The sequence below is a fragment of the Chenopodium album genome, chromosome 3 (genome assembly GCF_948465745.1).
Source record: "Chenopodium album chromosome 3, dcCheAlbu1.1, whole genome shotgun sequence".
NCBI classification, from domain to species: Eukaryota; Viridiplantae; Streptophyta; class Magnoliopsida; order Caryophyllales; family Amaranthaceae; genus Chenopodium; species Chenopodium album.
In genome coordinates, this window is record NC_137836.1 from 3,785,479 (window position 1) to 3,799,777 (window position 14,299).

The following is a 14,299-nucleotide window of genomic DNA, read 5'->3' on the forward strand; positions in this document are numbered from 1 at the left end:
ACCTTATTGCAACTATACACGAACTAATTAGCATGTGGAAATGGACGTGTAATTGTGCATATAACATTTAATTTTTCATAGAAGAAAGAAATTTTATTAATTATATATTCAATTCTCAGCTACCCCCTAATATTATGTATGAATGCTATTTAAGCATCGAGATTTGAGTGATATATATATATATATAGCTTTCTTTAGTGCTTGTTTTTCCATATAAAAAGATAGGTTTAAGAATTTGAAATTAAAATTCTTTAAGGGAGAAAAAAAAGGATTCAAAAAAATGAATGGAAAGTCATCAATAGCTCCTACTGCAAAGAGGTGAGTTTCATCACTTCTCTTCTCTAGCACATAATTGTTATTTTTTAAGCTTCTCATAATTTTTTTTAATTTTAAAATAATATTTTACATGTCACGTGATCCATTCTTTCAACAAATACTACATCCGTTAATTATTATGTGCAACTTTGGAATAATTTATATCTCACAAATAATACCCCAAAGTTGCACATAATAATTAACAGAGGTAGTACTTTTTTTGTATGTATGACTTGTTTGAATAAAGTAAGAGGAAGCCTTACCTTATAGTTAGGTTGTTAGCTAGGAGTGTTCAAAAGCTAGTCGATTTGCACCAAAAATAGATACTAGACTTAATTAATGGAAGACAATTATTAGCTTATAGTTAGGTCTTTGAGTAGATTTTTGTTTTTGCTCGGTTCAAAACCATTTAATAACCAATTTTACTTGAAATGGATTAGATTGTAGGCATTCAAATCCTTAAAATCATTATTTTTCCTTTAAAATCTTGGTAAGATCATTATACTATAACCTATTTTACATTAGGAACTTTCAAACAAGGAGTTAATTAATTATCACATATTCAAGATCACATAGATTGGATGACAAATGGTTTTGGTCATTAGAGTTCACAAAGTTTGACGAATGTATTGATTGCAATTTGCATTGAGTTATGATGTGATATTGACATTTGAACAAGTCTTTTGGCAACGTTATCATGTTATATATTTTAGTAGCTATGATGTAACAATAATACGAAGTAGTAGATATTTAGTCTAAGCTGACAAATTGAAAATTTTTGACAACATTAGTTGAATAATGCAATACTCTTCATATCTTGTATGTCTTTCGTCCCATATAATATATTGCTCACTTTTTTTTCATGGTCAAATAATGTTTAAAGGTTTGACAAAAAAATTTCATTAATATACACAGAAACATCATCATATTATATATTATATAAATGTTAGATTCTTTCAATGTGTAATCAATTTTTTATTTTTTTGCTATCAAAAGATTGATATCAACAATCAAATGTTACGTCTTAAGAATTTTTTTTTTTTTTTTTTGACGGATACGTCTTAAGAAATTGAAATAGGTATAGCTAGATAATACAATATATCAGGAACGGAGAGAGTAGAATTTAATTGTTGAATTAATTATCAAATATCTAGCTAAGAAATAAATTCAATTTGTAAAATCACGTGATTAGTACTTATTATTCAGAACGTACCATAATTGTGTTTAATTTTTTCACCTACTATATACATCTTTATTTGGAAAAAATGAAATTATCCTAAACTAGAAATATGTTACTCCGTAATATATAATGATTTGAAATTAAATTATTACTTTTTTTTTACAAAAAAAACCTAAAATAAAAATAAATATGTATATTTAACTTTTCAATTAATTATGCAGGCTGAAAGGGAAGGTAGCCATCATAACCGGAGGAGCAGGCGGCTTCGGAGAGGCCACAGCTAGACTCTTTGTCCAACAAGGTGCCAAAGTCATAATCGCCGACGTGCAAGACGAAAAAGGCGTAGCCTTATGCAACGAAATAATGGCTTCTAGTACCATGGCCAATGGACACCATGACATTAACAATGGTCACGTAGGAGATATTATCTCCTACGTGCATTGTAACATCTCTGATGAAACCGATATGAAAAACCTAATCGATCTAACCATCTCCAAGTATGGAAAACTCGACATCATGTTCAATAATGCAGGCATTTCAGGAGATTTAGACTCTACTATATTAGGCACAACTAATGAAAATTTTAAAAAAGTATTTGATGTTAATGTGTATGGAGGTTTCTTAGGGGCTAAGCATGCTGCTAGGGTTATGATTCCTAGGAAATCCGGTGTTATTCTCTTCACCGCGAGCTTGGCATCAGTGATAGGAGGCCAATCACCCCATGCCTACACAATGTCTAAGCACGCGATTATAGGTTTGATGAAAAACTTGTGTGTGGAATTAGGGCAACATGGCATAAGGGTGAATGCTATTTCCCCGGGTGGTGTTGCTACACCGATATTAGTCGATGCGTTAGGGATGGATAAGAAGACGGTCGATGAGTTGTTGTGTGAAGCTACGGTGCTTAAAGGTGTGACGCCGGATGTTGAGGATGTTGCTAATGCCGCGTTGTATTTGGCAAGCGACGAGTCTAAGTTTGTGAGCGGTGTTAATTTCATGATTGATGGTGGTTCTGGCATTACTAACCCATCCTTCTCCTTTGTTCTACAAAATTTTCTTGCATCACAAGGTTATACTTCTTGAGTGGGGTTTGCAAGACTTAGTTGTGGTCCTCTCAAAAAACATACAAAGTAGACGAGATAATTAATCACCTACAAACACTTGTGTTTTTCATTTTTTTTTTCCTAATACTTTTTATTTTTTAAAGTTTAATCTTTACAATCAACTACATAGCTCATATTTGCTTAGGTGTTACATAAATCAAAAGAGTATTGTATGTTACATTGTTACATATATATGTTACAAAAATCAACCAAACGTTCAAACTCCATTAATCTTCTTTTCTTATACATTTTAAGCATTCAAAACCTCACATGAAGTTAATGGAGTTTGGTTGATTTTTTGTAACATATATATGTAGCAATGTAAGAAGTTAATGGACTTGAGTTTGGTTGATTTTTGTAACATATATATGTAACGTAATGGATTTATAGTGGTAGATTATTATAATAATTTAACTTTTAAGTGATGATTTGCATATAATCTTCCCTTTTGATTATTTTTAAGAATGTGTAATTGTGACTCAACAGTACGAGTTATTATTATTAAATAATAAAAAAAATTATGAACACTAAGTATTTATGAGTTATTGTGACAATTTATGTACATATATCAAGGGGCATAATGGATACTGTATAATTTAGGGGGTAAAATCGCATGGCGGATCAATGCGGGCAACCTCACCCTATGTTAAATTTTTGCCATAGTTAGTACGGGAATGATACAAAATGTTATCTGCTATCAATATGAAGTCTCTTTGCAACCTTCCTAACAACGTGATTCAATATTTACATGTCGCAAGTGGGACCATGGTAGAGAATAGCAAGCTATTAAATTTGGACTGATAATTGAAAGGGTGCATTCAATTAATCGATCAGTACGTACTGCTGGCTAGCAAATAGCAATAAGGACAATAATTGAGTATGTGAAGATTATTATTGTAAGATAGTGGCCACTCCAGTAGCAAGAAGAGCAATAAGCGAGTGTGCAAAGATTGTATTATTATTGTTACACTTAGTCAAGTGGTCATTGGCACATTGCTAAAGTTATTAGATTGTCTACGACTCATAAATGCTGCGTGCTAGCTAGGCTAGCCAACCAACAAAAACTCAAATTCACGAACTATGATACAAGCTCTCAAACTATTATCCTGACTCTGAGCTGAGATGGTTTTAAAACTCATTAGAAGTGTAATTACACTAATTTTAAATTAATTGTGCGTGTCAAGAGCGATGTCTCATATTGAAAGAGTGATAAGAAGGTGACTTAGTTGGTCTCTTCTATTTTAGAATGAAACTTTACTTATGTGTTACATACTTGTCTCTTCTCTTGTCGTGAGCTTGCTTTAACCCCTGCCAACCTAGCTGGTCCTAACAACTAGCTAGTATTATATTGAACTAATATCATATCGGGGCTATTACCACTTTTCCTTTGTATTGCCAAAAACGAGCTCACAAAGATATAAACACGTAGTACAATATTGAATCCAGACCAAAATATTAGACTAGAAAACGAACCCAAGGGCCAAGACTACTTAAAAATTAATATTGCTTACATATATTTATATTCGAAATCAAGACATTTATTATAGGGAGATATTTATATTATACATGAAATAGATTACACCAACAATTACATACTTTCAAACACACACACACAAAAAGGCATAAGTTGCGCCTACTCATATCCAAGTACGTTACAACCCATACATGATTAAAGTTTCAATGATAAAAATCCATCTATGAAAACAACTTTTTGACAGCCATAGAGAAAGATGGGTTGGTGACACTATACCCACCATCAAGAACCAAGTTAAGTCCGCTCACAAACTTAGCCTCGTCGCTAGCCAAAAATAACGCCGCATTAGCCACATCTAAGGCCTCCGGTGCAACCCCTTTAAGCACGGCCGATTCACAAATCAACCCATCAACACCTTCCTTGTCCATCCCTAACGCATTACTTAGTAACGGCGTAGAAACGGCACAAGGAGAAATTGCATTGACTCGAATGCCATATTGTCCCATTTCAACACACAAGTTTTTCATTAAACCAATAATCGCGTGCTTTGACATTGTGTACGCGTGTGGTGACTCTCCGGCCACCAAAGCAGCAACACTCGCGGTGAAGAGGATTACACCGGACTTGTTCGGGATCATAACCCTAGCAGCATGCTTAGCCCCTAAGAAACCACCATACACATTAATGTTGAACACTTTTTTGAAATTGTCACTAGATGCACCTACAATAGTAGGGTTTATATCACCCGGGATACCGGCATTGTTAAACATGATGTCGAGTTTTCCATGCTTTGATATAGCTAGATCGACGAGGTTTTTCATGTCGGTCTCATCGGAGATGTTGCAATGAACATAGGAGATTATTTCTTCATCGTTTTCACCATGTTTGTAGGTAGCAATGATTTCGTTACACAAGGAAACGCCTTTATCGTCTTGTACGTCGGCAATAATGACTTTGGCTCCATGTTGGACGAAGAGTTTTGCCGTGATCTCTCCAAATCCTCCTGCTCCCCCAGTTATAATTGCTACCTTTCCTTTTAGCCTGTGGGAATAAACATATTATATGTTAGCTAAATTACATTTTTATAATTATATGTACATGTACACATACAAGTATATCTCATCTAGTAAACTAGCTTATTAGTCACCCAAAAAAAAAAAAGTACAGTTATATGTACTACCTCTATTAAATATTATTTGCAACTTTGAAATATTTTATATCTTACAAATAATACCCCAAAGTTTGATAGAGTATAAAACATTTTTTTGGGCCTCAACAATAAGCTTAAGCTTTTGGTTGAGATGGTCCGCTAACATGGTATCAGAGCCAGCGTGACACAAAGGTTCCTGGGCTTCAACCATAAGCTTAAGCTTTTGGTTGAGATGGTCCGCTAACAAAGTTGCAACTAATATAACAGATGTCGTATATTTAACCTTTAATTTCCTAAATTTGAGCCACTAATACAACTATATATGCAAAGGCATGTTGGGAGGAAGAAGGGGATCGAAAGGGGTTATGAGGCTCTTACTTGGAACTAGACCACGACATACAGATGGATCTACCACTGAGCTCTCACTCACTTAGTCGATATGTGGCTACATAGGTAGCTTACTAGTATACACGACATATATGCAATGACCAAAAGATTTCATGTATGTTTTAGACAATGACAAAAAGATAAATAAGAGAACAAAATAAAAGAGCATACCTCTTAGCAATAGGAAGAGTTGTTGATTTGCCATTCATATTTGCAACCTTATTTATGAGGGGAGACGCTCCAAACTCTATTGAAGGAAAGGCGTAGAAAGAATGCCACTAAATGGAGGACAATAGTATTCCAAATATTGGATGCTTCCAAAATTTATGAAATGAGAATTTAATATTTATAGCAGGACTCTCGGGGTTTGTATTTGAATTATGCAATTTTGAAAGAATTTAAAGCACATGCTATTTACGTGCAACTAATTACATACACCATGCATCTCCAACCTACCTTTATTTTCTTATGTACATACACTCATTGACAATAACACATTAATAAGATTTAATTAATATTTAATTTGACAATAAGCAGATAAAAGGCAGTTTCTTAATTTATATAGTACTGTACTTTGTATTTCTATTTACATTGTTTCTTTTTAAAACGAATATACAACATAATCTCTATTTTTTTTATTTTTTTATTTTTTTTTACAGAAATCATATGGAGTATTGTTAGTTATTATTAGATTTGTCTTAATTTATAGGAGTATTTTCTACATATTAAATACAAATATATTTCCATATTGATAATCTAAAAATTATAGTGTTGTTCATAGAAATTTGACAGTGAGAGTGAAGGATAGCTCTAACGGTTAGAGCCTTTTCTCTAATTCCAGGAAATTTTGAGATTGATTTACACCCCTCCCTTGTGGCTTTCTAAAAATAAATAAATAAATAAAAATTTGCAGTCTTCAGTTCTTCACTACCAAGACTTCTCGACCGATCAACAGATAACAGATTAAGCTACGGTAAATTCTTGCCGACCAACACGGTCATTTTTTTTTTTTATCTTATTAAATGCTTGTTGCCAACTTATATCATTAAAAAAAAATTTAGGTACCGAGTATTTTTTAGCCCTATCAAAATATAGGTAATATGTTTTCAATGCAGTGAAAATGATTGTTCGGATCCATATTTTGCATTTCTAGTAATCATAAATTTATAAGTGAAAATTAAAGATGGTTATAAATTCAAAATGTACCTGATGAAAATTTCATCAAAATTATCTGAAAAAGTTTGGCCGGAAATTTGGTGGTTGAGGACGGAATTGAAAGGGACCTTTTACCTTATGTATTTAATTACATAAACAGATTAATAAATAATCTGGGGTATCACTACTGTAAATCAAATATATAAAAATGTGTTTAGTTTTATTTTACTATTTTTATTTTGGAAAATTTGCAAATTGCAGTTCATATTTTGCAAATTGCAGCCGTTTAATTTTTTTTTTGCAAATTGCAGCCTAAAAGTTCGTATAAATTGTAAATTGCAGGCCGATTTAATTTTTTCATCGGTTTACATGTTGAAAAATCTTCGACTAAGGTTTTAGGGGTCATTTTAGGACTTAGGGAACCGAATTGAGCTCGGAATTAACAAAAAAAATAACGTAAGTATCTCATATTTACAGTTTCCCACAAATCGATACATTTTTGTTACGCAAAACGAGATACTTGCGTTATTTTTTTGCTAATTCCGAGCCCAATATGGAACCCTAATGGCCCCTAAAACCTTAATCAAAGATTTTTCAACTTGTAAACCGATGAAAAAGTTAAATCGGGCTGCAATTTACAATTTATATGAACTTTTGGGCTGCAATTTGCAATTTTTTTTAAATGGATGCAATTTGCAAAATACGAACATTAAATGGCTGCAATTTGCAAATTTTCCTTTTATTTTTAGGGTTTGTATTTAGTAATCTAGATACTAAGTATTAGCAAAATTGTACATTTAATGGAGTTGGAATATTTACTTCAAATTATTAGTGTGTAGTTTACCTTTAGTAATAATTTGGTGTTAGTGAAGTCATAATAGTAGTGAGTTTAGTGGGTTAATATTAGCCGTGATAGGTTGACGATTATGAGATCATTTTCCTTATTTCTAACTTAATTTTGCAATATTATTTAATTTTTCAATGAATTGAATACATAAAGTTCTTCTTTTCCTCCTCTCATCTCTATTATGGAGTATTATAATTTCTACAATGTTGTAACTTTCTTGGATCCAAATCTAATACTCCTTAATGAAACACGAGTAATATATAACTAATCATGGAATTTCAACATTAGTTTAAATTTTAGCTAGTTTAGTTAATCTTTCGATAAATAATAGAATATACGAGCTTTAAAGATTTGGACACAATTAAATTTCAAAATTAAATTTCAATAAGCATCAATTGTGCTCGCCAATGAATAATATATTGTGAAACATTATTAGTTACAAACCACTATATAAAATTCTCAACTCAGTCCAAATCAAGTTCAAACAACTTAAATCGTATTCAACACATTTTAACTTATACTTAGTATATCATATTTTATACTCGTACTTTGTAAATGCTTAACTGTACCAAATTTATAGACGTTGACCAGAATTGCCACCCCTTATTACTTGTGGTAGACTGATAGTGATATTAAGGCCAACCATACCATGACAAGTAAAACTGTAAATAATGTATTGATAGTGCAATAAATATAATTGGTTGACAGCGCCAGAACATTCAAGTTTCCATGTGGCTATGGTTTTGTAGATCAGATATTGCAATTCTGAAACTCTGACTTCTGAATTATACGCTGTTAATCAATAGGTCTACAACTTGTTTAATTCTTTTTTCAAGATATTAAAGGCATCTTATTGGCCAATAGTCGTATAAGCTAGCTTATACAATTATCATAATGCAATGGTTACACTGGCCAAGTGGGTAATTTTGTAGGAGTTTATAGGTACTACGCAGCGGAAAAACATGAATCATATTCAATCAAGTACCAATCTCAAGAATCACATGCATAACACACAAGACACATAATCATACCTTTGACGCGTGAATTCCACGAAGCTATTCGACAGGCAAATCAGGGAGAGAATAGAGCCCCAAGCGTTGGTCCTCTACTTAGTCCACGAGATTCGAACGAGCCGTCCACCAATACTAGATTGGTCGAGTGATTGAGGAAAACCGCGATCACCACCTTTACGGACAACCGACCACCGCACGAACCACCACCACCGCAACACACCACCGGCGCCTAGGAGGAGGAGAGAGCCGTGTGAGAGAGAGAGGACTTTGAGAGGGTTGGATTTCGTGTTTTTTTAATTAGGGTTTGATCACACTGATCAGTTAATTGCTTCCTTGCTGCAAACCTAGGCACCTAGTCTATTTATAATCTCATTATAATTAGACTAGGGCACGAAGCCCAAAACTCCTTCTAATCCCCTACATGGCCGACCACCTAGAGTGATGAGGCCCGTGATGGACCTCGTCCTCTGATGCTCGATCTAGCCCCTTTGTGTGACCTTATAGGATCCGTCCAATTGGGCTTTGGGCTATTTTACTAGTCCAAAGATCGTTAGTACCTCTAGCTATGGAAAAACGACGACCCAAATGTACGAACTTAATTATCTCCATAATTTGATCCAATTATATATCTAGTAATTGCACACGACGAAGACATAACTCCTTCAATCTCCCACTTGTCTGAGACAAGGGTGCAATATTCAAATTCCTTAAGTCAATATATGTGTCGATTTGATAATATGATTGCATCACATGTCGAGATCATATTAATCTACAAATCGTTTCTTGAAATCTGAGTTAGAATTACAAAACCAAATGATTACTGTGTAATGCATTTGAACGTGGCCACGTATTTTCTGAATTCTCCCTCTTCAAGCGGCCATGACACATTTCCTAATTTAATAGGTAGACTCTATCCAATCTTGTGGTAACATGACTCCCACTCAACTTCTGAAATAACCGGGAAACACCCTTTATAATCTCCAGTTACGGCTAGACGTTTGAGTGTACCACAGTCAAAACATCCATTGAATGCAATCAATGTTCCACTCATGTCAAAGGAATCCACTAATATATACGGAAGCTCTATACTTGAACTTCAAAGTAGGTCAATAGTTCGATCATGCATCATTCATGCATATCCAAGTGATTGACCGAGCATCACTATGCCCCTATAGCCCATGAAACTGCGCTATCCAATCAATCTTACATGCTAGTTCATTTAATGAAATCATTTATGTCCACTTTAATGATCTCGAACTAGGAACTTTAAATAATATATGAATTTTGTTCACCTGTGGGGTTTTAATTCACCAGGTCATCAACATGATGAGCCCATCAATTCATAATTATTTTGGACATTTTATTTAATTTCCAAAACCATAATTAAATAAGAGAAATAATAATTTCTATTTTAAACATAATTCTGCAAATTGATGCATTTCTCATGTAATATGTTTTCTCAAAACATATACAACTTAAATTACACAACTTGCTTCAATCCTAGGACTTTAATATGACTCTCATACCTTAGTCCATGGAAGGGGTTTAGTGATTTCTTACTCATAATAAAACTTTGCAGAACATGACCTTCCGCTGGTCAATGATCTCATATAATTGAGGTGATATCTCATATCCTTTTGTTTGGATTTGTGATGTGACTCTGGCTCCTTTGTTCTTGGGCAAAGGTGACCTGTTAGTCACATGACATTTTAATCCGAACTTCCTCTGTAACTATCTGACTATAGTTTAATACACATATTCTGACATTGAGTATGCAACAGTGCTCTGCTTTGAACTCTTCAAGCTCACTGTCCTTTTCCATCCAGACACAAACATGCATTTAGATCACCATCTAGAATCATCTTGCCTGTTTGGAAACTTGCATTCGTGTAACCTTTTGACAACTTGCTTAAATTACAATGGCTAGAAAAATCATTTTTAGTGCTTCTCAAGTACTCAAGGATTTGTTCCTGGTAATTCTCTATATGCTTATTCTGAATTTGCTTGAAACCTGCTACATATGTACAAGTCATATGCAACATCTTGCTTTGTACATTTCATGGCACATATAATGAACTTTTTGCAAAAGCATAAGGTACACTAACCATACAACTCATCAACTCTATTAGCTTTTGAAGGCACTGAGTCTTACTGAGTGTATTACCATGAAATATGGGAAGATATCCTATCTTAGAGTCTTGCTTCATGAACTTGTCAAGATCCTTATCAACATAAGTCTCTCGATTCATTCCAATCATTCTTCAAGATTCACTTCATGGATTTTAATTTCCAATGTGTACTCAATATCTTCTAAGTCTATCATATTGAAACAATCTTTCTAATCATTACTTGACTCATTCAAGCATTGATATATCATTTCATATGAACTGTATGTCAACTACATACTAGACTAAAAAGACCAATTGCTCCCACTAAATTTCTTGTCTCTACAAGAATTCTTTCGTTCTACTAAGGAAATCAAACTGTTTGATTGCCTAATCAAAACGAATGTTCCAACTCCCTGATGCTTACTTCAATCCATAAAGTGAATTTCTGAAGTTTGCAAAACTTTCTAGGAATTTCTGGATTTCAAAACTCTTAGGATGTATCATATACGTTCTCACCATCAAGAACATTTCATGAAAGTGATTTTGATATCCATAACTAGAATAATCCGAATAGGCTTACCCAACTAATAGGTTTGGCCCTATTTGTAAGACTATTATGGACTAACACATTTTTACTGGATTTCATGGCTTTAAGCCATTTCCTGAGTTGGCATCTATCCAAAGCTTGCTTGTAGGCATGGGTTCCAACCATTCCAATAGGAAAATTTTAGAATCCACCTTTTTTCAGAATTTCAACAAACTGTTTGTTTTGATTCCAAGTAACCTACGATAGGTATGAGCGACAATAGAATTATTCTCTTCAACTCTTTGAAGCCTTTCATTCTAGTGGGACGATAGAAGCCTCGCTAGTGGAATTAGCTTGCTTCGACAGATGGTTTATCAAATTTGCTGATTTCATATGCCCATGCCTTCATCTCTGATGTAGTGTTATCCACATCCATTTGTTGCTCGTCTCGAATTTCATCAAGAGATCTTTACTCCCACTTGGCTTTGTAGGAAGACATTCTTTCTATAAAGATACTATCGCGAGCAACAAACACTTTGTTTCTACGCGATTGTAGGAATAATACCTCTTAGTTTCCATGAGAAAACCCATGAAGAACTACTTTTCTGATTTAGGGTGTATTATGTCATCTTTGTAAACATTTTACATTGATTTCATAACCCTTAATCCTGTTTAGAAAAGATAGCTTTTGGAACATTTCCAAATCATAATTCTTATGACATCTTTTTTTCTGCTTTGGTTAAGTTTCCTGTTTAGTATATTCGCAATTGTTGTTGTTCTAATGCATATCCTCAAAACGATATTTGTAAATCATTAAATTTTGGATCGAACAATGGCAAGCAAAGTTTGATTCCTTCTTCATAAACATACAATTTAATTGTAATGTTTCTGGATTGTGAATTAATTCAACAATTCCCTTTAGATGATCATTCTTTTTGATTTAAACATTTATCACAACAATCATATTGTGGTGTTAAATTGTTTATCTCAAACTGATTTTACATTTCATTTTGGAACTTTGAACATTTCAATGTTTCCAAGCTTTACTTCATTAAGTAATTATCGATATATTTACTTAAATCGTTAGTAAAAGCAATGAAATAGTTAAATCCCTTTGCTAGTTTTGAACTTATTGGTTCACATACATCATATGTATGAGTACCAAAAGGTCATTTTAGCTTCTTTTACCCTTTCTGCTAAAAGGCAACTTGGTCATCTTAACTTATCAAGCATGACTTCTAATTCTCAAGTGATTCATAATCATATAAGAATGAGAGTCCATCCATAACTTTAGATGTGTAAATGGTTAATGTGACCTATCCTTACTAATTATAAGTAAGTGTATTTTGAATAATCTAAATCTTGTTTTGTGATCTACTTATATCAATGTCATAAAACAAAATTAACTCATATCTAGCAAAATGAAAACAATTTATTACCTTGCTCATGGATCAACACTTTTCCAAGCCAAGTAAACCAAATTCAGTATTCCAAACAAGAAAACCGAAATATTGTCTCATCGAAACTGGAAATTGTTCTAAAATCATGATAAACTAATCAAAATTTAAAACTATGAAGCTATCTCTGGTCACTCAAATACTTCTAGTGTACCTTCAAGCTCCATTTCCAAGCTAGTTTCACTTGTTTGCAGTTCCTGCGCAACATCACTATGTTAAGCACTGCAACTTGGTATCTCATACCTAAGTGAAAGTTAAAATGTTTATAACATTATACCTGAGGTTGATGCTCCATTCTTCTTGAGGAAGTCATGGTATTTCTGGCAATTTCGCTTCCAAGGCCCCTTCTTCTTGTAGTAAAAGCATTCACTTTCACTTGCAGCCTTGGGCTTTGGAGTCGTCTTAGGCTTTTCAGGAGCCTTGGCAACTTGCTTGCCTTTGCTCTTAGCTTAGCACTAGCCTTTTGCCCCTTCTTCTTGAACCCCTTTCCCTTTTGAATCATAAGAACTTCCTTCTTAGGTTCCTTAGGGATTTGTTTCTCAGCACTAACCAACATTGCATGCAATTGATTCATAGTCTTTGCAGTGGCAGTCATGTTAAAATTCATGATAAACTGGTTAAAACTTTCTGGTAGTGAATGGAGAATGATGTGTTGCCAAATCATCACTGTATGGGTGCCCCAGTTTTTCCATACTTTGAATTAGGCCGATCATTTTGAAAACATGATCATGAACTGTGGCTCCCTTCTCCATCCTACAATCCAGAATCTCACGATGGAGCTCATACCTTTCAACTCTAGCTTGTTTCTTAAACAAAGCTTTGAGTTCTTGCATGATTGAGTAGGCATCCTGGTCCTCAAAACGCTTTTGAAGACTAGGCTCCATGGTAGCAATCATTAAGCAAGTGATAGGTATAGCTCTGTCATGAGCTTCCTTGTGCTTCTTGATCTCTGCCGCAGTTGGATTTTCTGGTAGAGGTCCTGGTAATGGGGTATCAATGATATCCTCTTTACCCTCAGATTTCAGAACAAGTCTTAGCATTCTTTCCCAAGTGGAAAAGTTCTCCCATGTGAACCTATCCTTCTCAAGGAATGGTCGAAGGTTGTAAACATTGTTGTCATTGTGATTACGGCTACCCATCTATGTCAAAATAAGGCAAAGTTTAATAATTATGTTTAATTTAAAATTAAAGTACCATAAACGCATTCATTTGGTAACTTTAAAACACTTTATTCAATAATTAATTGATCCCAATTGAATTTTAAGTGATTCCAAGATCCTTTATTTGTGCAATAATTGACCGGACTGAGGCCCTACCATCAACCATTACATTTTCAAGGTGAGTAAACTCTTTACTGATTACAACTCTTGTAACTCTTGGTTGAATAATTAATCATCACATGCTTAATTATTACCCTTAGCTTCAAGGTTCTAAACTCTTTAGGTAACCTTGTTGAGTATAACCAATTAAAAGTGTAAAACGTGATTTACCCTCACTCCCCTAAGATATAATATGACACCCAGCTGAGGCATGACCCATCATAAAATATCAAAGGTTTCATCGGGTTTTTAATTGGAAAGCTAC

At 33.8% G+C, this 14,299-nt stretch overlaps 2 protein-coding genes across 2 annotated transcripts; one reads left to right on the forward strand and one right to left on the reverse strand.

Annotated features, from left to right (window-relative positions):
- The first annotated feature begins 200 nt into the window (after window positions 1-200).
- On the forward strand, window positions 201-3,023 carry LOC145610590 (short chain aldehyde dehydrogenase 1-like). Its single transcript, XM_081665904.1, has 2 exons — window positions 201-318; window positions 1,717-3,023. The coding sequence occupies exons 1-2, from the start codon at window positions 281-283 to the stop codon at window positions 2,576-2,578; spliced, it is 900 nt and encodes a 299-aa protein (XP_081522030.1). The 5' UTR covers window positions 201-280; the 3' UTR covers window positions 2,579-3,023.
- A 1,065-nt stretch (window positions 3,024-4,088) lies between these two features.
- Window positions 4,089-5,963, reverse strand: LOC145610599 (short chain aldehyde dehydrogenase 1-like). Its single transcript, XM_081665912.1, has 2 exons — window positions 5,781-5,963; window positions 4,089-5,113 (listed from the first exon to the last, which is right to left on the reverse strand). Exons 1-2 carry the CDS (start codon window positions 5,816-5,818, stop codon window positions 4,294-4,296), a joined length of 858 nt encoding a protein of 285 aa, XP_081522038.1. The 5' UTR covers window positions 5,819-5,963; the 3' UTR covers window positions 4,089-4,293.
- Window positions 5,964-14,299: the final 8,336 nt, after the last annotated feature.